This window comes from Cherax quadricarinatus, chromosome 45 (assembly GCF_038502225.1).
Source record: "Cherax quadricarinatus isolate ZL_2023a chromosome 45, ASM3850222v1, whole genome shotgun sequence".
NCBI lineage: Eukaryota > Metazoa > Arthropoda > Malacostraca > Decapoda > Parastacidae > Cherax > Cherax quadricarinatus.
In genome coordinates this window covers 10,711,489-10,734,486 of record NC_091336.1, presented here as the reverse complement: position 1 = coordinate 10,734,486, position 22,998 = coordinate 10,711,489, and the positions used below count along the sequence as shown (strand labels likewise).

The 22,998-nt window shown below is 39.8% G+C and overlaps 1 protein-coding gene across 2 annotated transcripts in view; it reads right to left on the bottom strand.

Annotated features, from left to right (window-relative positions):
• Stt3B (catalytic subunit 3B of the oligosaccharyltransferase complex) overlaps nt 1–22,998 on the bottom strand; it is a 103,898-nt gene that overhangs the window by 57,281 nt on the left and 23,619 nt on the right. For both annotated transcript variants that reach the window (XM_053785195.2, XM_070094282.1), the window contains exons 7-13: nt 22,635–22,762; nt 22,324–22,440; nt 21,193–21,344; nt 11,178–11,523; nt 10,277–10,390; nt 5,296–5,420; nt 4,985–5,072 (exon numbers count right to left, since the gene is read on the bottom strand). In XM_053785195.2, the coding sequence (XP_053641170.2) occupies nt 4,985–5,072; nt 5,296–5,420; nt 10,277–10,390; nt 11,178–11,523; nt 21,193–21,344; nt 22,324–22,440; nt 22,635–22,762 (1,070 nt within the window). The remainder of the gene's footprint in view (nt 1–4,984; nt 5,073–5,295; nt 5,421–10,276; nt 10,391–11,177; nt 11,524–21,192; nt 21,345–22,323; nt 22,441–22,634; nt 22,763–22,998) is intronic.

Sequence of the window (22,998 nt, the reverse complement as noted above, 5' to 3'; positions counted from 1 at the left end):
ACTTACGGAGATATGGATGCATGAAGTTTGCAGAAAATGAGCCGCGTATGGCAACAGCGGCGACTGCCGCTCACCCGGTAAACTTTAGTTTACTTGTATTTGAAGGTTTGTTGTTTTTTTCGCTATTTTATTTTTTCACATAACTTATGTGGCCTGTGAGACCAAAGTAAGGTGCAATGTACATATATACACTCGTTGTATACAACACAATAAGCACACAAACATAATTATCAATATATTGTTTACAAAACTTGTTTACAAAAACAAACAATACAAAACATTGTTTATTATTATTGTTCTATAATATATATACCAATATACAGTCACTGAACATATTCCTATTAGTTCTGCAGCTTGTGGAACTCTGAAACATGGTGTCATACACAATGGTGTTTTATCTTTCTCCCTCATTCTATCTCTTTCAATCTGTCTCTCTCTTTCTATCTGTCTATCTATCTCTGTCTCACAGGTACACATAAATACAAGTATACATAGTATAAATTACCTAGGATAACCCAAGAAATCCAGACAAAGTGCTATACTCTGCTTGAAGATGTGAGTAAAAGTGATGACACAGTCTTGTGGCTCTCTGAGACAGAGAGCTAGACGGATAGACAGATAGACAGGGAGCTTGACAGACAGACAAATAGACAGACAGAAATGTTAGTGTACCAGTACCAGTGTACTAGTGTTCCACCCTCCTCCTCCTCCTCTTCCTCCTCTTCCCCCTACTCTTCCTCATACTCTTCCTCTTCCTCCTCCTCCTCTTCTTCCTCTTCCTCCTCTTCCCCCTAATCTTCCTTGTACTATTCCTCTTCCTCCTCCTCTTCCTCTTATTCCTCTTCCTCCTACTCTTCCTCTTCCTTCTCCTCCTCTTCCTCCTCCTCCTCTTCCTCCTCCTCCTCTTCTTCCTCTTCCCCCTACTCCTTCTCCTCCTTGTCCATAGTGTAAATTACAAGGAGTCCGCAGCTGTCAAAGTGACATATTGGCTCATTACTCTTTCCCCCTCGGCCTGTCAAAACAATGGGGTCGGATGCTGCTTCCCCTCCTCCATTCTATCTAATTATCTTTCTCCCTCATTCTATCTGTCTGTCTATCTCTGTCTCACAGGTACACATAAATACAAGAATACATGGTATAAATTACCTAGGATAACCCAAGAAACCCAGACAAAGTGCTATACTCTGCTTGAAGATGTGAGTAAAAGTGATGACGCAGTCTTGTGGCTCTCTGAGACAGAGAGCTAGATGGATAGACAGGGAGCTTGACAGACAGGCAAATAGACAGACAGAAATGTTAGTATACCAGCAAAAACAAAGGGAGGGCGATGTTCATCTCATCTTTTGGCATCAGCTCTACCCTCATTTACCCTCATCAAACGTCAGCACTTATCAGATGTTATCTCCCCTTATCTTGTTACTGTCATGGGTGAACATTTATTATTACATATTATTATTACCTATTATTATTATTATGTATTATTATTATTGTATTATTATTATGTATTATTATTATTATTATTATTATTATGTATTATTGTTATCATTACGTATTCTTCTTCTTCCTCCTCCTCCTCCTCTTCCTCCTCCTCCTCTTCTTCCTCCTCCTCCTCCTCCTCCTCTTCTTCTTCTTCCTCCTCCTCCTCCTCCTCCTCCTCCTCCTCCTCCTCCTCCTCCTCTGCCTCCTCCTCCTCTTGCCTCCTCCTCCTCTTGCCTCCTCCTCCTCTTGCCTCCTCCTCCTCTGCCTCCTCCTCCTCCTCCTCCTCCATTCTTGGAACAAGTTTGAAGATCTTGTAGTTCATAATCACTATCATTATCATCACCAATGCTCACATCTGAGTCTGGGATTTTGGGAAATAGGAGTTTCCTCTTTGATTCTGGTACAACTGAACGACGGCCCAGCACCAGAGGTGGAAGGCTGTGGGTTGTCTGGGTTTTCCTCACTATTACCCATATTATGGTCATTAGTTTCGGTCAAAACCTCACCAGAACCTTGAAACTCATCTTCACTGTCACTTCCATCTGTATTAGAACTGTCACTGGGGAACAAAAGTGTCCCAATTCGCCGAGGAGTGAGGAACTTCTTACCACAGGGCACGGTGGAAATTGTGTACTATGATGGCATTCCCACAATGCACCACTGGGTCCCAGATTTTTTTCCTACTGCGCACACCCACCACACAGACCCATTCTCTCACATCTAGGCTTATCAGCCTTTTCCTGTGAGATTTGAGGCCGCTAGAATTTATGCGTACTAGTACGACAAAAACCCCTACGCGTAAGACGTACTAGTACGACGAAAACCCTCAAAGGGTTAATAAACACTGAATTTGCTCTCTCCTCCTCTCACTGCCTTTCCTCTGTGACTCTGGCTCCTGTCTAAACAGGGTCATTTTCTCCCTTGCTTTTTCCTTTAGCACTTGGTGGTAGGGTCAGGCCTCTGCATTTGACCTATCTCCCTCTCCACCTGCACTCCTCCTTCACTCCTTGGCCCTGCTTGGTAGGCTGACAGGGCCTTAGTGTACGTTATATCTCCATCCTTCCCGTTTGGCCTCCCAGCTTCAAAAGCTTTGTCTTCTCTGGTCAATACCCCTGTAACTCGCTTCAGCCTGTTTACCTCATCTTCTAGGACCCTTATCCTGGCTACTGCAGCTTCAACTTGTGACTCCCAATTCTTCTTCTCCAACCTCTTTTCCAATTTCACAGAAAGCTGTCTCCATTTTTGAAGAAAGCTCTCCTAGTTTTCTCTCCCACTCTTGTTCCATCCTTTTGCACTGCTCTTCCATCCACTCCTCCTTATCAGAACCATTCTCCTCTGATCCCTTGGTCCTCTGAGTCCCCCTCTGACCCTCTTTCTGTCTGCTTGTCCGTCTCAGAGAGCGGCTCATGAATCAACAGGTACTACACACGATGCAGGTTATCCTAGGGAATTTACACTATGTATGAAAACTGTACTTGTATGTGTACCTGTAAGAGAGATATAGACAGATAGACACAAACAGACAGCCAGTCAGATAGACACAGCCAGCTAGCAGAATATATATTACACATGTTCCAGAATTGTTTCTTTTTACTTAGGACATAGGTTACAGGACATTCTGGCAGGATGACACTATCAGTGGTATCAAAAATGAAAGGACGTTGCACAAATGTTGCACATGGGTTATCAAGGTTTTTGATATTTCCTAGACCGCTTGAGGCCACATCCATCTCAAAGCCACTAAACTCGGAGTCAACATCACTTTCCTCTTAAAAGGGGAGTGTTAATACAACATGACATCAGTGAATCACTGGTGTTTGCCATGTTATTCATTCTAGCCGGCGCTCAATTGAACTGGTGCTCCCACAAGGTACTAAGTGGTCCCAGATTTTTTTTAATACTGCACACACCAAGTGTTAAGACCCATTCTATACTAACCAGACATCTCAGGCCAATTGTGCCAAATTTGGAGCCAGGAAAAATAAAACGTTGATACACGTTTGGAGGGCTGGTGGTACTAAGGTAGATCTATGTTTGGACATTTAAGAAATTTATAATGTTTTAAGATTTTTATCTCAAGGCCATCTTCCACCAAGCCAGGATGTCTTAAAAAAAGAAATTCTTGCCCATACTCAGGCAAACAATTTTTAAACTACAGTTGACCATTGGTTAGCATGGTAGTTACATTCTTGAAAATGGTGTGTAATCCAAAACTGTAAAACGAACTGAAGAACGTATGGGGAAAATAGGGCTATGTTCCTAAGATCCCAAAAAAACCCACCCAATTTGTGTTTTAGGTCTCAAAATTTTAAAAACAATGATGACTATGCAATTGCACATCTATGTAGTAATGTGCATCAAAGATCCCACATCCACATCTCTGCTAGCATATGGTGGTGGCCTATTGCTTTGTTGCCCCACTCTGCAACTGTATGTGGGTTACAAAGGATAGGTTGGGGTTAGAGGGTTCAGTATGGTGAGTAGGGATGGGGGAAGGGGCTGCTGGTATGGGAGGTGACCAAGAAGTGCAGGTGAGGGCAGAAGCTGGAGGCCAGTACTGGGAGGTGGAAGATGCTGGGCAGTGGAATAGTGTGTGGGGGGTAGTGGGTGGTGAATTAGAGTACAGTGGGCTGTAATGAGGATGGTGTGGGGGTTAACGAGGATGGAGAGTGGCTACACGATTAGGTGTGTAGATGGTGTTAGGGAGTGTGGGCCATGAAAGCATGGTTAAGGTTTGTGTGTTTGGTGGGGGAGGGGGCATGTGTGGATGACAGGTGGGGTGGAGGCCTTGTGGGCTAGAAGCTGTAGAAAAGTGGTGTGGATGAAAGATGTGACAGATGTTGGGTGACTGGATCAGTGAGTGTGACTGATGGTGTGGATGGCAATGAGGGTAGCAGGTGACAGTGTGTTAGGGTGAAAAATCAAGCAAGGTGTGGGAATGAGGTTCTGGGGATGGGCAAGGAGTGGGCTTTAGGTAGTGGGGTAATATGGCCATGGAGGAGTTGTGTGGGTAGAGGTTGCTGGGTGTGCAGAAGTGAATGGGTGGATGCAAGGGTTATGGAAGGTGTATGGCTGCCAAGATATGGCTGAGTACATTAAGCAGGCCTTCCCCTACAAAACAATGAACTCTCCCATACACTCGCCACAGGACAGAGGTGAAAGAACCCAGCACGTGCCATTTTCCCTTGCATGTATTTTGCTGTGTGAACTGATTAAGTGTTCACTGAAAATAAGCCACAATTTTGCAGTATGTTAAGGAGAAAAATGTCTTAACAGATCACATGTTAACCAGCAGTCTGCTGAATACTGAAAAAATTTCAAATTTACATCTGAAATTTCTAATCTTTAATGTTTTATAAATCATTCCTCAACTGAAATGAAATTATAACTTCACTGGGATTCTTGTACAGTGCTCATACAAAAATTTGTTAATGTACTTATAATTTAAACGTGTGGTCTTTAATACACCATCATCTGAGTTATGACTTCAAAACAATGGCAATACCTTTTTAGTGAGGTAGACATTCCTTCGCTTCACCTTCCTCTGTGACACTGGGATGCGCGGTCGGTTGAACTCGTCAGGTTTTTTAACTCTGCCAGAAGACGTGAAATTAAATATACCTGTGTTCATGAGCAAGGATACAACACAGCAAAAATACTTATTGTTAAAAATAAATTTTGAAACTGAAGAAAGCAAATAACATTTCAGGAAAAATTGCCTGAACTAGATAAGGGGAAAAACCCTAACCGTAATATTTATCCAAGCACTGTAAAATACTATAAAAAAAGTTTTCATTAATGCAAAATCAAATCTACCTGTAGATTCGCACCAACCAGTGCTCTGTAGTATAAGCCTCCTCCAAATATGTCAATTTGAAGTCCTTGTTGCCAATTACAGTGTTACGAGTGCGGTCAAAGCCAGGAGGAGTTCTGAAGTCCAACTGTAGACAAAAATTGGATTTATTAGTGAAAGGATGGGACCCTCTATTATAAAGAGGCAATGATATACAGTAGGTCTCCCCTAACCATATTAGCACTTTGAAACCAATGACATGAATACTGATCTTCAGTTATAATCACTGCAAATATTCAAATATTATTTTAAATACTTTTTATTTGCTATTTTTTTTATCAAATACATTTATACTTTAGTTGTAGCTACAGAGGTAGATGGGAAAAGAGGAAGGTGGCAACAACAAGTAAGAGGGAGGTGAAAGTGTATAAACTAAGGAAGGAGGAAGTTCGGGTGAGATATAAGCGACTATTGGCAGAAAGGTGGGCTAGTGCAAAGATGAGTAGTGGGGGGGTTGAAGAGGGTTGGAATAGTTTTAAAAATGCAGTATTAGAATGTGGGGCAGAAGTTTGTGGTTATAGAAGGGTGGGGGCAGGAGGAAAGAGGAGTGATTGGTGGAATGATGAAGTAAAGGGTGTGATAAAAGAGAAAAAGGTAGCTTATGAGAGGTTTTTACAAAGCAGAAGTGTTATAAGAAGAGCAGAGTATATGGAGAGTAAAAGAAAGGTAAGGAGAATGGTGAGAGAGTGCAAAAGGAAAGCAGATGATAGAGTGGGAGAGGCACTGTCAAGAAATTTTAATGAAAATAAGAAAAAAATTTTGGAGTTAAAGAAAGCCTAAGGAAAGTATGGATTTGTCAGTTAAAAACAGTAGGGGAGTTAGTAGATGGGGAGATGGAGGTATTAGGTAGATGGCGAGAATATTTTGAGGAACTTTTAAATGTTAAGGAAGAAAGAGAGGCAGTAATTTCATGCACTGGTCAGGGAGGTATACCATCTTTTAGGAGTGAAGAAGAGCAGAATGTAAGTGTGGGGGAGGTACGTGAGGCATTACGCAGAATGAAAGGGGGTAAAGCAGCTGGAACTGATGGGATCATGACAGAAATGCTAAAAGCAGGGGGGGATATAGTGTTGGAGTGGTTGGTACTTTTGTTTAATAAATGTATGAAAGAGGGGAAGGTACCTAGGGATTGGCGGAGAGCATGTATAGTCCCTTTATATAAAGGGAAAGGGGACAAAAGAGATTGTAAAAATTATTGAGGAATAAGTTTACTGAGTATACCAGGAAAAGTGTACAGTAGGGTTATAACTGAAAGAATTAGAGGCAAGACAGAATGTAGGATTGTGGATGAGCAAGGAGGTTTCAGAGTGGGTAGGGGATGTGAAGATCAAGTGTTTACATTGAAGCATATATGTGAACAGTATTTAGATAAAGGCAGGGAAGTTTTTATTGCATTTATAGATTTAGAAAAGGCATATGATAGAGTGGATAGAGGAGCAATGTGGCAGATGTTGCAAGTATATGGAATAGGTGGTAAGTTATTAAATGCTGTAAAGAGTTTTTATGAGGATAGTGAGGCTCAGGTTAGGGTGTGTAGACGAGAGGGAGACTACCTCCCGGTAAAAGTAGGTCTTAGACAGGGATGTGTAATGTCACCATGGTTGTTTAATATATTTATAGATGGGGTTGTAAAGGAAGTAAATGCTAGGGTGTTTGGGAGGGGGGTGGGATTAAATTTTGGGGAGTCAAATTCAAAATGGGAATTGACACAGTTACTTTTTGCTGATGATACTGTGCTTATGGGAGATTCTAAAGAAAAATTGCAAAGGTTAGTGGATGAGTTTGGGAATGTGTGTAAAGGTAGAAAGTTGAAAGTGAACATAGAAAAGAGTAAGGTGATGAGGGTATCAAATGATTTAGATAAAGAAAAATTGGATATCAAATTGGGGAGTAGTAGTATGGAAGAAGTGAATGTTTTCAGATACTTGGGAGTTGACGTGTCGGCGGATGGATTTATGAAGGATGAGGTTAATCATAGAATTGATGAGGGAAAAAAGGTGAGTGGTGTGTTGAGGTATATGTGGAGTCAAAAAACATTATCTATGGAGGTAAAGAAGGGAATCTATGAAAGTATAGTAGTACCAACACTCTTATATGGGTGTGAAGCTTGGGTGGTAAATGCAGCAGCAAGGAGACAGTTGGAGGCAGTGGTGATGTCCTGTTTAAGGGCAATGTGTGGTGTAAATATTATGCAGAAAATTCGGAGTGTGGAAATTAGGAAAAGGTGTGGAGTTAATAAAAGTATTAGTCAGAGGGCAGAAGAGGGGTTGTTGAGATGGTTTGGTCATTTAGAGAGAATGGATCAAAGTAGAATGACATGGAAAGCATATAAATCTATAGGGGAAGGAAGGCGGGGTAGGGGTCATCCTCGAAAGGGTTGGAGAGAGGGGGTAAAGGAGGTTTTGTGGGCGAGGGGCTTGGACTTCCAGCAAGCGTGCGTGAGCGTGTTAGATAGGAGTGAATGGAGACGAATGGTACTTGAGACCTGACGATCTGTTGGAGTGTGAGCAGGGTAATATTTAGTGAAGGGATTCAGGGAAACCGGTTATTTTCAAATAGTCGGACTTGAGTCCTGGAAATGGGAAGTACAATGCCTGCACTTTAAAGGAGGGGTTTGGAATATTGGCAGTTTGGAGGGATATGTTGTGTATCTTTATACATATATGCTTCTAAACTGTTGTATTCTGAGCACCTCTGCAAAAACAGTGATAATGTGTGAGTGTGGTGAAAGTGTTGAATGATGATGAAAGTATTTTCTTTTTGGGGATTTTCTTTCTTTTTTGCGTCACCCTGCCTTGGTGGGAGACTGCCGACTTGTTGAGAAAAAAAAAAAATTATACTTTGCTCATGTTCATTTCATCAATGAGTGGAGAGTTTACATCTGTTTAGCAGGGACTGCTAAATAATTGACAACCCAATAATTACAGTTTTGTTAAAGATGAATTATAATAATTACTGCCTGTTATCTTTTTTATCATATGCATATTATTCACACGTATCTCTCATTTCTTGGTAAAGATTTGTCAAGAACTGTAGATATATAGTTTCTTAAATGGAAGGATAAAGATAAGAACTCTTGAGTATTTACTTGACAGTCTTATAATTTCAATGTTAAAAATAATTAAAAAAATTAAATATGGAATAAAACAGCTAAGGAACACATTTCCTAATATAACAGGTTCAGAATTCCAAACCATTTTAACCCTTTCAGGGTCCGTGCCATAGATCTACAGCTTTACACGAGGGTCCAAACCGTAGATCTACGCCATGAGCTCAGTTCGCTCTGATAAGCTGTGAGCGGTAAATTTGGGCCTAGATATGAGAGAATACATCTATGTGGTATGTGTGCACCACATAAAACAAATCCTGCAGCACACAGTGCATAATGAGAGAGAGAAAACAGACTGTAATTGTCGATTAAAACAGCAACTTTGCTTTGTTTTTTCGTATGTTTTTTACAATTGTATCTGCGATTTCTTGGTCTCTTTTGATAGAATGGAAGATATATTACAGAAATAAAGATGATTTTGACTGGTTTTAGTACTGAAAATGGCCTGAAACCGAGCTCAAAGTAGCGGAAATGTTAAATTTTTGCCGATGTTCAAGAGTAAACAAATGACCTCACACGTCTAATACACACCAGCTGGTGGGTCTAATATACGTTCACAAATGTGTTGATATTGTTTATACAATTATTACAATATTGCATGACAGTAAATCTTCTATGTTTTTGGTTTGAATAAAAATTCATTTGTAAAGCCTGAAAACCTAACTAATGAACAGAGAAAATGTTAGTTTAGTGCCAGGAATGCCTGCATTGTTTATTCTGGACCCTATTTTTAAATTGGAATATTTTGAACTTTACACTAAATTGGCCAAATTACCAATTTCCAATCACTTTATTTTGCAGTTGAAACAGTTGAGTTGGCAATTTCTTGTGCTCAATCAATAGAACAGAAGTAATACTAGTGAAATAGCCAAGAATTTGGTCGACTGGAATAAGGTAATTGGCCTAAAATGGGAGTCAAAGTCGGCAAAATCGCCGATGCCTAAGTATCGCTGGCACATCAAAATTCGCGAGAGCATAATTTAATCAATTTTCCATCAAATTTCGTACTTTTTGTTTTATTACATTCAGAAAAAGATTCTCTACCATTTCATAAGAAAAAATAACAAAATTATTTTTTGAAAATTCTTGGACACTGGTGTACACTTTGAAATTTGGCCTCTGGACCCTGAAAGGGTTAAGCTTGTATTAATGCTGTAAGTAATGGGACCTACAGTATTATGCTCAACCAAATGTAGAAGAATTGGAAATCTGCCTATGCCCTTACCTTTTCATTCCATATTACAGAGGAACCTTGGTGTCTGTATGCCCTAGTTTGTATGTAAAACTTTTGTTTTTTTTTAACAAGTAGGCTGTCTCCCACCGAGGCAGGGTGACCCAAAAATAAAGAAAATCCCCAAAAAGAAAAATAGTTATTCTCTATAAAATATATTTTTTGTTAATATTTTTGGGTGTCTAGAATGGATTAATTGGATTTACATTATTTCTTATGGGAAATAGTAACAAAAAAATACATTTTATAGGGAATAATATGAAAACTGAGGTTCCACTGTAATACTGTGCACATGCAACATTCTCAAACTCAGACTTCATGCAATCTTGATAAGTATTCATTTTAAGCAAGTACAATTAGACAGACTGCCTGTCTCACAATTAATGAACAAAAAATATTAAAACCTATATGACTCTTTGCACTGAATAATCCACAGTTTTACCATATCAAAGTTTAAGAGAAATATAATTTCTTACAAGAAGTGCCAGTAATCCTATAAGAACAATTTTAATTTTAAAATGTGGCTGATAAATGTACATAAATACATGTACTGTATAGTACTGATACACAAATTTAGGCATGTTAAACTAAACAAGCAACTCACCTTCAATTCTCCAAATCTATAGTAAGATAGCTTGTACATGAGACAATTTAAGAGTGTTGATGAACCTTGGGAATCCACTCTAAACTCTCCACGATCAGTAAAATAATCACTCTCCTGAAAAGTTGGGAGATTATACTTTTGAAGATACTACATAACAATATACTATATTTTATAAATTCTGCAACTACTCAACACCACAAATGTGGAGATCAAGTATAAGTTTTTCCAAATACAATGGGTGATTTCTAAGCCATACACCAATGAACTGGCTCATGGTCAGCTGGATGCCCTTACAGCTAATGAATATAAAGGCACACCTTTACATTTTTGAAAGATGGTTGGATATTTCAGGGTAAACTTAGCTTGTCTGAAAACCTGCCTAGTATGGGCCAACAGGCCTGCTGCAGTGTTCCTCCTTTCTTATGTTCTTATGAAAACATTTAAAAACAGGACAAAATATATGAACTTCTTTCCCTGTTGCCAGTAGTACCCAATTTCAATTACAAATTAATTTTATACCAAAATGTACAAAGAAATAAATGGATTTGATAAAATAACCAAGAAAAAGAAAAATGTGGGAGATGGTGCAAGACTATTAATGATGACAGTAGATTACCAGAGCATGTGGTGGGGCTACCTGTCCCTCCTTACTTCACTAATTATGACACATCAGCCCATCATACATAAAATCATAAAATTTAGTGGTACCAACACAGCTGTGTGGGTGAGAACCATGGGTTCTAAATGTTGCAGCAAGGAGAGCAATGTATGGTGTAAATATTGGGCAAAGAGTTTGAAGATTAGGTGTGGATTCATCAATGCTATGTCTATTTATTCTATGTACCTCAGTTGAATAAGTTTAATTTAAAGTCAACTTAATTACAACTTTTTCCTCACTTACTTTGATATCTTTTGGATGTTCTCCCTCAGCAATCCTCACCATCCAGAGGAACTTGTTGATATCATCACCCGAGTATCCAATGACTCCACCAAATATCACAAGTACATAGTCCACATCTAGTGCGGTCATTATATCATAAGCAGCAGTTTCATTGGAGGACATGGCCTTTCCTACCAGGGCTATGTGTGAATTATTCCAAGTATTATTATCGACTAGAGTAGTTCTATTTGCCATCCCAGCAATCTGGTAGCCATAATCCCACCAGGACATCACTCGTGCATCAGTGTCAGTGTTTTGCGCCAACCAATAGTAAGCCTCACGAAAATCATCCAAAATTTGTCTGCTCCTGTAAATAAAGAATGTAGCAAAATCTGATTATTGGGTCAATAACTCTAGGACTCTCACTTGTCAGACATTAATGCTAAATTTTTTCACAAAATATTTTATGTTTTACTCTTCCTTCATCCTCCTTACCTTGGAAAAATGAATGATGCATACTAGGTTTTTCTTTACTAAGTTATAGAATATTGACAAATTAAGCACTTGATACCACAAGCATGAGTATTGGGTAATTAAAAAATTGCTGTAGCGTTATCCTTAACTCACTCACACACACCTACACGCTACTAAAGCACAAATTTTACTACAGACCAAAAGCTCACCTCTCCACCTTTCCTTTTAACCCCCCTCCTTCAATTCCCACAATTATTTTACCAAACCAAAGCAATCACAAGCCACACAAGAAATCAAGCTTTCCTAGCTTAAAAAACAGACATGCCAAATAGGAATGTTAAAGGAATATATACAAAAATAATTAAAAATGTATCCCAAGAGTTGCAAGAAAATTGTAATGGTAATCCTACACCTCATTGCAATTACAGACACCAGATTAAATGAAATAATAAAGTACATTTTTCCCCCCAAGAGATATTTCAGGAAAGTAAAGGATAAAGGATAAGAGTAGCAGCACTTATTATTAAAAGCAGATTGAAATGTTTTTGCTGATGATACTGTGCTTATGGGTGATTCTAAAGAAAAGTTGCAAAGGTTAGTGGACAAATCTGGGAGGGGGTGTAAAAGTAGAAAGTTGAAAGTGAACACAGATACGAGCAAGGCAATTTTTTTTTTTTTTAACAAGTCAGCCATCTCCCACCGAGGCAGGGTGACCCAAAAAGAAAATCCCCAAAAAGAAAATATTTTCATCATTCAACACTTTCACCACACTCACACAATCACTTTTTGCAGAGATTTTCAGAATACAACAGTTTAGAGGTATATATGTATAAAGATACACAACATATCCCTCAAAACTGCCAATATCCTAAACCCCTCCTTTAACCCTTTCAGGGTCGACAGGCCCTCTCAGAGACTTGCTCTCAGGGTCGGCCAAATTAAAAAAAAAATTATTCTTTTGTTATGAAAAGATAGAGAATCTTTTCTCGATCATAATGACACCAAAAGTATGAAATTTGATGGAAAACTTACGGAATTATACTCTCGCGAAGTTAGCGGTCTCGACGATGTTTACGCATCGGTGATTTTGCCCACTTTGAGCCCTATTTTCGGCCAATTCCAATGTACTTCCCAACAAAAATCAAATATTTCGCTAGAACTCCATTTTTTTTCTATCGAATGAGTACAAGAAACCACCCATTTACTGATTTCAACTATCCAATACAGTGGTCAGAATTTAGCAATTTTGCCAATTTCACACAAATTTCAAATGCCAATTTCCAAATAGGGTCCAGAATAAACAAGAGAGACATTCCTGGCACTAAAATAACATTTCCTCTGTTCATTAGTCACGTCCCCAGGCCCCTCTTACATTCTTTTGCTTTCCACTTTGAATTTTTGTTCTCACAAAAAAATAGAAGATTTACTGTTATGCAGACTACTGCATTGGTGTAGAAATGGTATAAATAATATCACCGCATTTGTGAAAGAATATTAGACTCACCAGTTGACATGTATTGGATGCATAACATGATTTGTTTACTTTTTGAACTTTGGTAAAAATCAAACATTTCTGCTACTTTGAGCTCAATTTCAAGGTACTTTTCTTTGTAAAACCAGTCAAAATCATCTCAATTTCTGTAATATGTCTTCCATTCTATAAAATGAGACCAGGAAAACTAGAATACAACAATAAATATCATACGAAAATACAGTGCAAAGTCGCCGTTTTAATCCAAAAACACTGTCAGTTTTTTTTTTCTCATTACGCACTGTGCCGCAGGATTTTTTTATACCATGCACACTGACCACATAGACCCATTCTTTCATATGTAGGCCTACCAGCTTTCTCTCACTAGATTTGAGGGCGCTAGAATTTAGGCGTACTAGTACGTCGAAAACCCTGGCTCGTAAGCCGTACTAGTATGGCCGAAACCCTGAAAGGGTTAAAGAGCAGGCATTGTACTTCCTATTTCCAGGACTCAAGTCCGGTTATATAAAATAACAGGTTTCCCTGAATCCCTTCACTAAATATTACCCTGCTCACACTAAACAGTTCGTCAGGTCCCAAATACCATTCATCTCCATTCACTCCTATTACACGCTCAAGCACGCTTGCTGGAAGTCCAAGCCCCTCGCCCACAAAACCTCCTTTACCCCCTCCCTCCAACCTTTTCGAGGATGACCCCTACCCCGCCTTCCTATCCCTACAGATTTATACGCTCTCCATGTCATTCTGCTTTGATCCATTCTAAATGGCCAAACCGCCTCAACAACCCCTCTTCAGCCCTCTGACTAATACTTTTATTAACTCCACACCCTCTCCTAATTTCCACACTCCGAATTTTCTACATAATATTTACACCACACATTGCCCTTAGACAAGACATCTCCACTGCCTCCAACTGCCTCCTTGCTGCAGCATTTACAACCCAAGCTTCACACCCATACAAGAGTGTTGGTACTACTATACAGTGAACCTTCGCATACCATTGGCATCACATAACGTTAAATCCGCATACCGATACACTTTATCACTAAAATTTTGCCTCGCATTCCGCTAAAAAACTCACTCAACGCTATTCGTCTGAGATGCTTCTAATGTGCGGCCTGAGCCAGCTTCACATGTTCCGCCGGTGGCATTGTTTACAAGCCAGCCTCCGCGGTAACATCCAAGCATACAATCGGAACATTTCGTATTACAGCGTTTTTGGTGATTTCATCTGCAAAATAAGTGACCATGGGCCCCAAGAAAGCCTCTAGTGCTAACCCAGTGGTAAAAAGGGTGAGAAATACTATCATACCACAGTCAGCTGCTGCTGCACCACGGTCAGCTGTTGCTTGACCAGTCAGCTGTTGCTGGATCAGTCAGCTGCTGCAGCACCTCGATCAGCTGTTGCTGGACAAGTCAGCTGTTGCTGGATCAGTCAGCTGCTTCTGCACCACGATCAGCTGTTGTTCGACCAGTCAGCTGTTGCTGAATCAGTAATCTGCTGCTGCACCACGATCAGCTGTTGCTGGATCAGTCAGCTGCTGCTGCACCACGATCAGCTGTTGCTGGACCAGTCAGCTGTTGCTGGATCAGTTAGCTGCTGCTGCACCACGATCAGCTGTTGCTGGACCAGTCAGCTGTTGCTGGTCCAGTCAGCTGTTGCTGGACCAGTCAGCTGTTGCTGGACCAGTCAGCTGTTGCTGGACCAGTCAGCTGTTGCTGGACCAGTCAGCTGTTGCTGGACCAGTCAGCTGTTGCTGGACCAGTCAGCTGTTGCTGGACCAGTCAGCTGTTGCTGGACCAGTCAGCTGTTGCTGGACCAGTCAGCTGTTGCTGGACCAGTCAGCTGTTGCTGGACCAGTCAGCTGTTGCTGGACCAGTCAGCTGTTGCTGGACCAGTCAGCTGTTGCTGGACCAGTCAGCTGTTGCTGGACCAGTCAGCTGTTGCTGGATCAGTCAGCTGTTGCTGGATCAGTCAGCTGCTGCTGGATCAGTCAGCTGCTGCTGGACCACGGTCAGCTGCTGTTGCACCATCAGCTGTTTCTGAACATGACTCGTCCTGAACCTGTCCATCCAGCCTGAGTGCCTGCCTTGCCGTCATTGTTTACAAGCCAGGGTGGCCGGTTGCATGCATACATTCGATACATTTTGTATTATTCCATTATTTATAGTGCTTGTAACTGCTAAATAAGCCACCATGGGCCCAAAGAAAGCTTCTAGTGCCAACCCTGTGGTAAGAAGGGTGATAAATACTATCGTACCACAGTCAGCTGCTGCTGCACCACGGTCAGCTGATAAATTGGACCAGTCAGCTGTTGCTGCACCGCAGCTGCTGCTGCACCATGGTCAGCTGCACCACAGCTGTTGTTGTTGCTGCACCACCATCAGCTGTATTACTCGAAGATGTGGAGTGTTGTTGGTGTGACTTAACGTGAAACAATTACCGAGAAACGATTAATCCCGGAGGGTTAGCCACCCAGGATAACCCAAGAAAGTCAGTGCATCATCGAGGACTCTCTAACTTATTTCCATTGGGGTCCTTAATCTTGTCTCCCAGGATGCAACCCACACCAGTCGACTAACACCCAGGTGAACGTGGAAAAACGCCTGGAACTAGTGCTCATATTGGTGAATTTAAAGCCAGCAAAGGTTGGTTTGAGAGATTTAAGAATCGTAGTGGCATACACAGTGTGATAAGGCCTGTTCTGGAAGAAAATGCCAAACAGGACCTACAGTACTCAGGAGGAAAAGGCACTCCCAGGACACACTGTCTCATCAGTCATTGCTGCATCTTCAATAAAGGTAAGTGTCATTTATTCTTCATTTAGTAGAGTAGTACATGCACAATATATACTGTGCATGTACTACTCTACTATTGTGCATGTATCCTTCTCTTTGTGCGTAGGAAAATGTATATTTCATGTTGTAAAAAAAATTTTTTTCATACTTTTGGGTGTCTTGCACGGATTAATTTGATTTCCATTATTTCTTATGGGGAAAATTCATTCGCATAACAATGAGCTCTCATGAACGGATTAATATCATTATGCGGGGGTTCACTGTACTTTCATACATTCCCTTCTTTGCCTCCATATATAACATTTTTGGTCTCCACATATACCTCAATGCACCACTCACCTTTTTTCCTTTATATAAAAGGACTATACATACAAGCTCTCTGCCAATCCCTAGGTACCTTACCCTCTTTCATACATTTTTTTTTTTCAACAAGTCGGACGTCTCCCACATACATTTATTAAACAAAAATACCAACCACTTCAACACTATTTCCCCCCTGCTTTTAACATTTCTGTCATGATCCGATCAGTTCCAGCTGCTTTACCCCCTTTCATTCTACGTAAAGCCTCACGCACCTCCCCACACTTACATCCTGCTCTTCTTCACTCCTAAAAGATGGTATACCTCCCTGGCCAGTACATGAAATAACCGCCTTCCTTTCTTCGTCGACATTTAAAAGTCCCTCAAAATATTCTCGCCATCTACCCAATACAACCATCTCCCCATCTACTAACTTTCCTACTCTGTTTTTAACTGAAATCCATTCGTTCCCTAGGGTTTCTTAACTTTTTTAACTCCAAATTTTTTTCTTATTTTCATTAAAATTTCCTGACAGTGCCTCTCCCACTATCACCCGCTGTCCTGCACTCTCTCACCACTCTCTTCACCTTTCTTTTAATTTTCATATACTCTACTCTTCTTATAACACTTCTGCTTTGTAAAAACCTCTCATAAGCTACCTTTTTCTCTTATCACACCCTTTACCTCATCATTCCACCAATCACTCCTCTTTCCTTCTGCACCCACCCTCCTATAACCACAAACTTCTGCTCCACATTCTAATACTGCATTTTTAAAACTATTCCAACCCTCTTCAACCCATCCACCCCACTACTCATACTTGCACCAGCCCACCTTTCTGCCAATAGTTGCTTATATCTCACCCAAACTTACTCCTCCCTTAGTTTATACACTTTCACCTCCCTCTTGCTTGTTGCCATTTTCCTCTTGTCCCATCTACCTCTTACTCTAACTGCAGCTACAACTAGATAATGATCCGATATATCAGTTGCCCCTCTTTAAACGTGTACATCCTGGAGCCTATCAACCTTTTATCCACCAATACATAATTAACTACTTTCATTACGTGCTATATCATACCTTGTATATTTATCCTCTTTTTCATAAAATATTTATTATTTATTACCAAACCTCTTTCTGCACATAGTTCAATTAAGGCTCCCCATTTTCATTTACCCCTGGCACCCCAAATTTACCTACTACTCCCTCCACAACATTTTTACCCACTTTAGCACTGAAATCCCCAACCACAAGTACTCTCACACTTGGTTCAAAACTCCCCACACATTCACACAACATTTCTCAAAATCTCTCTCCTCTACAATTCTCTCTTATCCAGGTGCATATACACTTACTATAACCCACTTTTCACATCCAACCTCTATTTTACTCCACATAATCCTTGAATTAGTACATTTATAGTCCCTCTTTTCCTGCCATAGCTTATCAATCATCATAATTACTACTCCTTCTTTAGCTCTAACTATTTGAAACCCCTGACCTAATCCCATTTATTCCTCTCCACTGAAACTCTCCCACCCCCTTCAGCTTTCTTTCACTTAAAGCCAGGACATCCAGCTTCTTCTCATTCATAACATCCACAATCATCTCTTTCTTATCATTTGCACAACATCGACACACATTCAGACATCCCACGTAGACAATTTTCTTTTTATTCATTTTAATAATTATTACAGGAAAAGGGGTTACTAGCCCATTTTTTCCTGGCATTTTAGTTGACTTACAACATGCATGGCTTACGGAGGAAAGATTCTCATTCCACTTTGCCATGGATATAAAAGGAAAAGTAATAAGAACAAGAACTATTAAGATAAAATCAAAGAAAACTCAGATGTGTGTGTATAAACAAACATATACATGTATGTTTAGTGAGACCTAAGTGTGAGCAGAAGTAGCAAGACGTACCTGTAATCTTGCATATTTACGAGACAAAAGACACCAGCAATCCTACCATCATGTAAAACAATTACAGGCTTTCGTTTTCAACTCACTTGGTAGGACGGTAGTACCTCCCTGGGTGGTTGCCGTCTACCAACCTACTATCACATTGGAGAGGAGTATGGAAGAAGCGAATATTTTCAGATATGTGGGAGTTGATATGTCAATGGATGGGTTTATAAAAGATGAGGTTAACCATAGAATTGATGAGGAAAAAAAGGCGAGTGGTGCGTTGAGGTATATGTAGAGACAAAAAACGTTATCAGTGGAAGCAAAGAAGGGAATGTATGAAAGTATAGTGGTACCAACACTCTTATATGGGTATGAAGCTTGGGTTATAAATGCTGCAGCGAGGATGTGGTTGGAGGCAGTGGAGATATCCCGTCCAAGGGCAATGTGTGGTGTAAATATTATGCAGAGAATTCGAAGTGTGGAAATTAGGAGAAACTGTGAAGTTAATAAAAGTATTAGTCAGAGGGCTGAAGAGGGGTTGTGGAGGTGGTTTGGCCATTTAGAGAGAATGGATCAAAGTAGAATGACATGGAGAGCGTATAAATCTGCAGGGGAAGGAAGGCGGGATAGGGGTCATCCACGAAAAGGTTGGAGGGAGGGAGTAAAGGAGGTTTTGTCGGCGAGGGGTTTGGACTTCCAGCAAGCGTGCCTGAACGTGTTAGATAGGAGTGAATGGTTTTTGGGACCTGACAAGCTGTTGGAGTGTGAGCAGGGTAATGTTTAGTGAAGGGGTTCAGGGAAACCGGTTATTTTTATATAGCCAGACTTGAGTTCTGGAAATGGGAAGTACAATGCCTGCACTTTAAAGGAGGGGTTTGGGATATTGGCAGTTTGGTGGGATGTGTAATAAGATGGTATATATATAATTGGGGCCCCTGATACTGTCTTTATTTCAGGTCACTTTTTATATTGTATCTTTATATGTGTTTCTAAACTGTTGTATCTGGGCGCCTCTGCAAAAACAGTGATTATGTATGAGTGAGGTGAAAGTGTTGAATGATGATCAAAGTATTTTAGTTTTTGGGATTTTTTTTCTTTTTGCATCACCCTGCCTAGGTGGGAGATGGCTGACTTGTTGAAGAAGAAGAAAAAAAAAAGTTAAGAAATATCAATTCTAGACTAAAATGACTTCTCCGAATATATAGCTGGCTCAAATCCTACCATGTTCAACAATCTACTACAAAGTAACCAAAGAGATTGAAATAAGAGTGTAGCAACTGCACTGAAAAAATAGAGGCGGCAAACGTTAAGTTAAACCAGTGATAGAATTAAATCATGGCGATGTAAACTGGGAAAAATGAGATCCCACAGTGTCCCAAGAGAAGAGCAAGATGCTCAAATCATTAATGCAGGACTTCCTAAGGCACCATTAAAGAATAAACAAGATCAAGAGGAAATGAGCCAGAAAGGTTGGATTATGTTTTTATCTTCAGCATGAATAATACAAAAAATTTAATACTGTATTGCCTATGGAAACAAATCACTTTACATTGTTACTGGATGGAGTACAACTAAAGAAAAGATGAACAAAAAACTGAGGTACCTGAAAGTTTCCTATGAAAAGACATTTTCTAACAGCAAAAGAGAATGCTGAATTCAGAGGAAAAAAACACCCAGATACTGAAAATTTTCTAGCAGAAGAGCAGAGATTCTTTTTTTTTTTTTTACCAACATACAGGGAAAGAAATATTAAATACAAGGAAATATATAATAAGCTTAACAGAAAATTTTGGTGATTAGAAACGATGAACCTAAAGAAAAAAATATTAAAATTTTATATGAACATAATGGATGTGAAGCATGGGTGGTAAATGCAGCAGCGAGGAGACGGTTGGAGGCAGTGGAGATGTCCTGTCTAAGGGCAATGTGTGGTGTAAATATTATGCAGAAAATTCGGAGTGTGGAAATTAGGAGAAGGTGTGGAGTTAATAAAAGCATTAGTCAGAGGGCAGAAGAGGGGTTGTTGAGGTGGTTTGGTCATTTAGAGAGAATGGATCAAAGTAGAATGACATGGAAAGCATATAAATCTATAGGGGAAGGAAGGAGGGGTAGGGGTCATCCTCGAAAGGGTTGGAGAGAGGGGGTAAAGGAGGTTTTGTGGCCGAGGGACTTGGACTTCCAGCAAGCGTGTGTGAGTGTGTTAGATAGGAGTGAATGGAGACGAATGATACTTGGGACCTGACGATCTGTTGGAGTGTGAGCAGGGTAATATTTAGTGAAGGGATTCAGGGAAACCGGTTATTTTCATATAGTCGGACTTGAGTCCTGGAAATGGGAAGTACAATGCCTGCACTTTAAAGGAGGGGTTTGGGATATTGGCAGTTTGGAGGGATATGTTGTGTATCTTTATACGTATATGCTTCTAAACTGTTGTATTCTGAGCACCTCTGCAAAAGCAGTGATAATGTGTGAGTGTGGTGAAAGTGTTGAATAATGATGAAAGTATTTTCTTTTTGGGGATTTTTTCTTTTTTGGGTCACCCTGCCTCGGTGGGAGACGGCCGACTTGTTGAAAAAAAAAAAAATGAACATAATCTTAAGATGAAAGACTACAAGCAGAGCTCTACTCCTACAATGTGTGTAAATCATTCTAGAGTATGTAGTATTGGTGTGATGAGAACCTACAATACTGTATATCAAGACTGAGGCTTGATTGGAGAGGAAGGAGCTCCAAAGAAAATGTGAGCTAGACTACATCATTGGAGTAAAGGAGAAAGGATTAAACAAAAACACACTATGGCAAAGGGCATGGGTAAAAGCCACGGGGCCTAAACAATGAATGACAGCGAGTTCAAACAAATATGATAATGTTTTTTGATTGAGCAGCAGCCAAGAGCTAATTTCAAATAGAAAATTACATCCCATTGGTATTAAAGAGAAAATAGCTAAACCTTCAGAAAAAAAAAAAAAGTCTTATTTCACACATTAAACATGTAAAGAGCAAATTGCACAGTTAATTAAAATATACGAACTAGGGGAAAACAGTACATGATCAACTGACCCATCTTGGCTGTATGATGCTAGAACTATTGAAGGTGAAGAATAAGCATTGGAAGTGACCCATGTGCAGTGGACGGAGAACATCATGAGGATCATCAATACTGCCACAATCACCATACTACGTATGTTGACACCTAGGCCATCATTGCTTGCCTGACAAAAAAATTGATTTACAAATTTTATATTTGTTAAAGTAATTCAATAATTTTATGGTTAGTCTCAGTAGAGATGTGCTATTTTTAGAGGTTATACCATCAGGGACATGACCAAAAGAAAACAAGGGGGGCTGAAGCCCCCAAAATTCCATCAGCCTCCAAAGCCCACCAAAACAGAAAATAATACTGCTTCAAAACAATTCCCTTAGCTCCCTCTTCCAACCACATTGCTACTCGGAAGCCACTCCTATATAAAATTCAAGAGCTGGCCCCTGCATACAATACTGCGACATATCTGTAATTGGTTTTGAGGGTTCTGGCCAAGCAGTCCAGCAGGAGGCCCAGGCATCCTTGCTGAGTGCCTGGTCAATTACACTGGCCTAATTAAGTGCCTCTACCTAAATTAATCTTATTCTCTGCTTCTGCCTCAACACTAAAAACATTTACATAATTACCTTTTAGATTTATCAACAAAAACTTCCTACCATTCTATCCCTTTTCCCTAATTAACACCTTCATAAAACAACGCAAGTATCAACCATTCTGCTCTACCATGGCACATTGTGCTATCAGAATTATCCACAATACTCACATTTACATATCTTCTTCCCTAAGAGTTTTTGCATTTATGGTAATTATAAAAAAAAGCACATTTATTTTGTTACCATCAAAATAATCTATGAAGTACACCTATAATAAATATGGACTTACGTGTGCCAAAGAGCAAAACATACAGTGGTACCCCGAGTTTTGTACAGCTCCCAACTCAAACAATTATGCAAGTTTATTATTGTAAGTGTTTTTTAAGCGTATTTTTTGGGGTCTGAAACGGATTAATCTAATTTACATTATTCTTTATGGGAACAAATTTGTTTGGTAACGGCACTCGAACAGCCTTCTGAAACAAATTATGGCTGAAACTTGGGGTACCACTGTATATGAGAAAGCTGAAAAAATTGAACATGGTTAATAAATACCTGCTGTTCATGCTTCATTTTGCGCAATTTTCCAGCTTTGTCATATTTGTTATTTTTTTCTCCTTCATCCTCATCATCACTGGAGTCTCCACTCTGTGGACGAGATTGCTCCTCCTCCTGTAAAGAAAAGGTAAAACACCTCTCCAGTTCAAGAAAATGCATTTCTCATAGTCTGGTCAAGCTTAAGACAGATACCTTTTGCATGTACTCTTAACTGGTACAAGTACAAAGCAAGCGACTTTCAGAAAAAAAAAAACTCAAAGAATAAATATAGGTTTCACAGCAATGTGTATTATTTCATAAGCACATACCTTCAAGTAGACTTCAAAGAGGCGTGAGAAGGCAATTCCACCTAATACACAGACCACAGGAGTAAGTGTCAACATCAAACGAACCATAACACCAGCAAAATAGACTGCACTCACTGCAAACAATACAACTGCAAAACAAAGATTTTCATTAAAAATAAGGCCAGGAATAAAGTATTTATAACATTAAGTACCTTTTGCAAAAATTATCAGATTAAAAACAAGCTAAAAAACAAAAATTTGCTAGTAGAGGTAAGCCCAAGTCATTTATGCCTTTCAAGACCTAGTGCAATTTACTTATTGAGCTGTCATTTTTGGAAGTCCTTGATCCACTTTTCTTTATGGAATTTAATCTCTAGTATCTTTG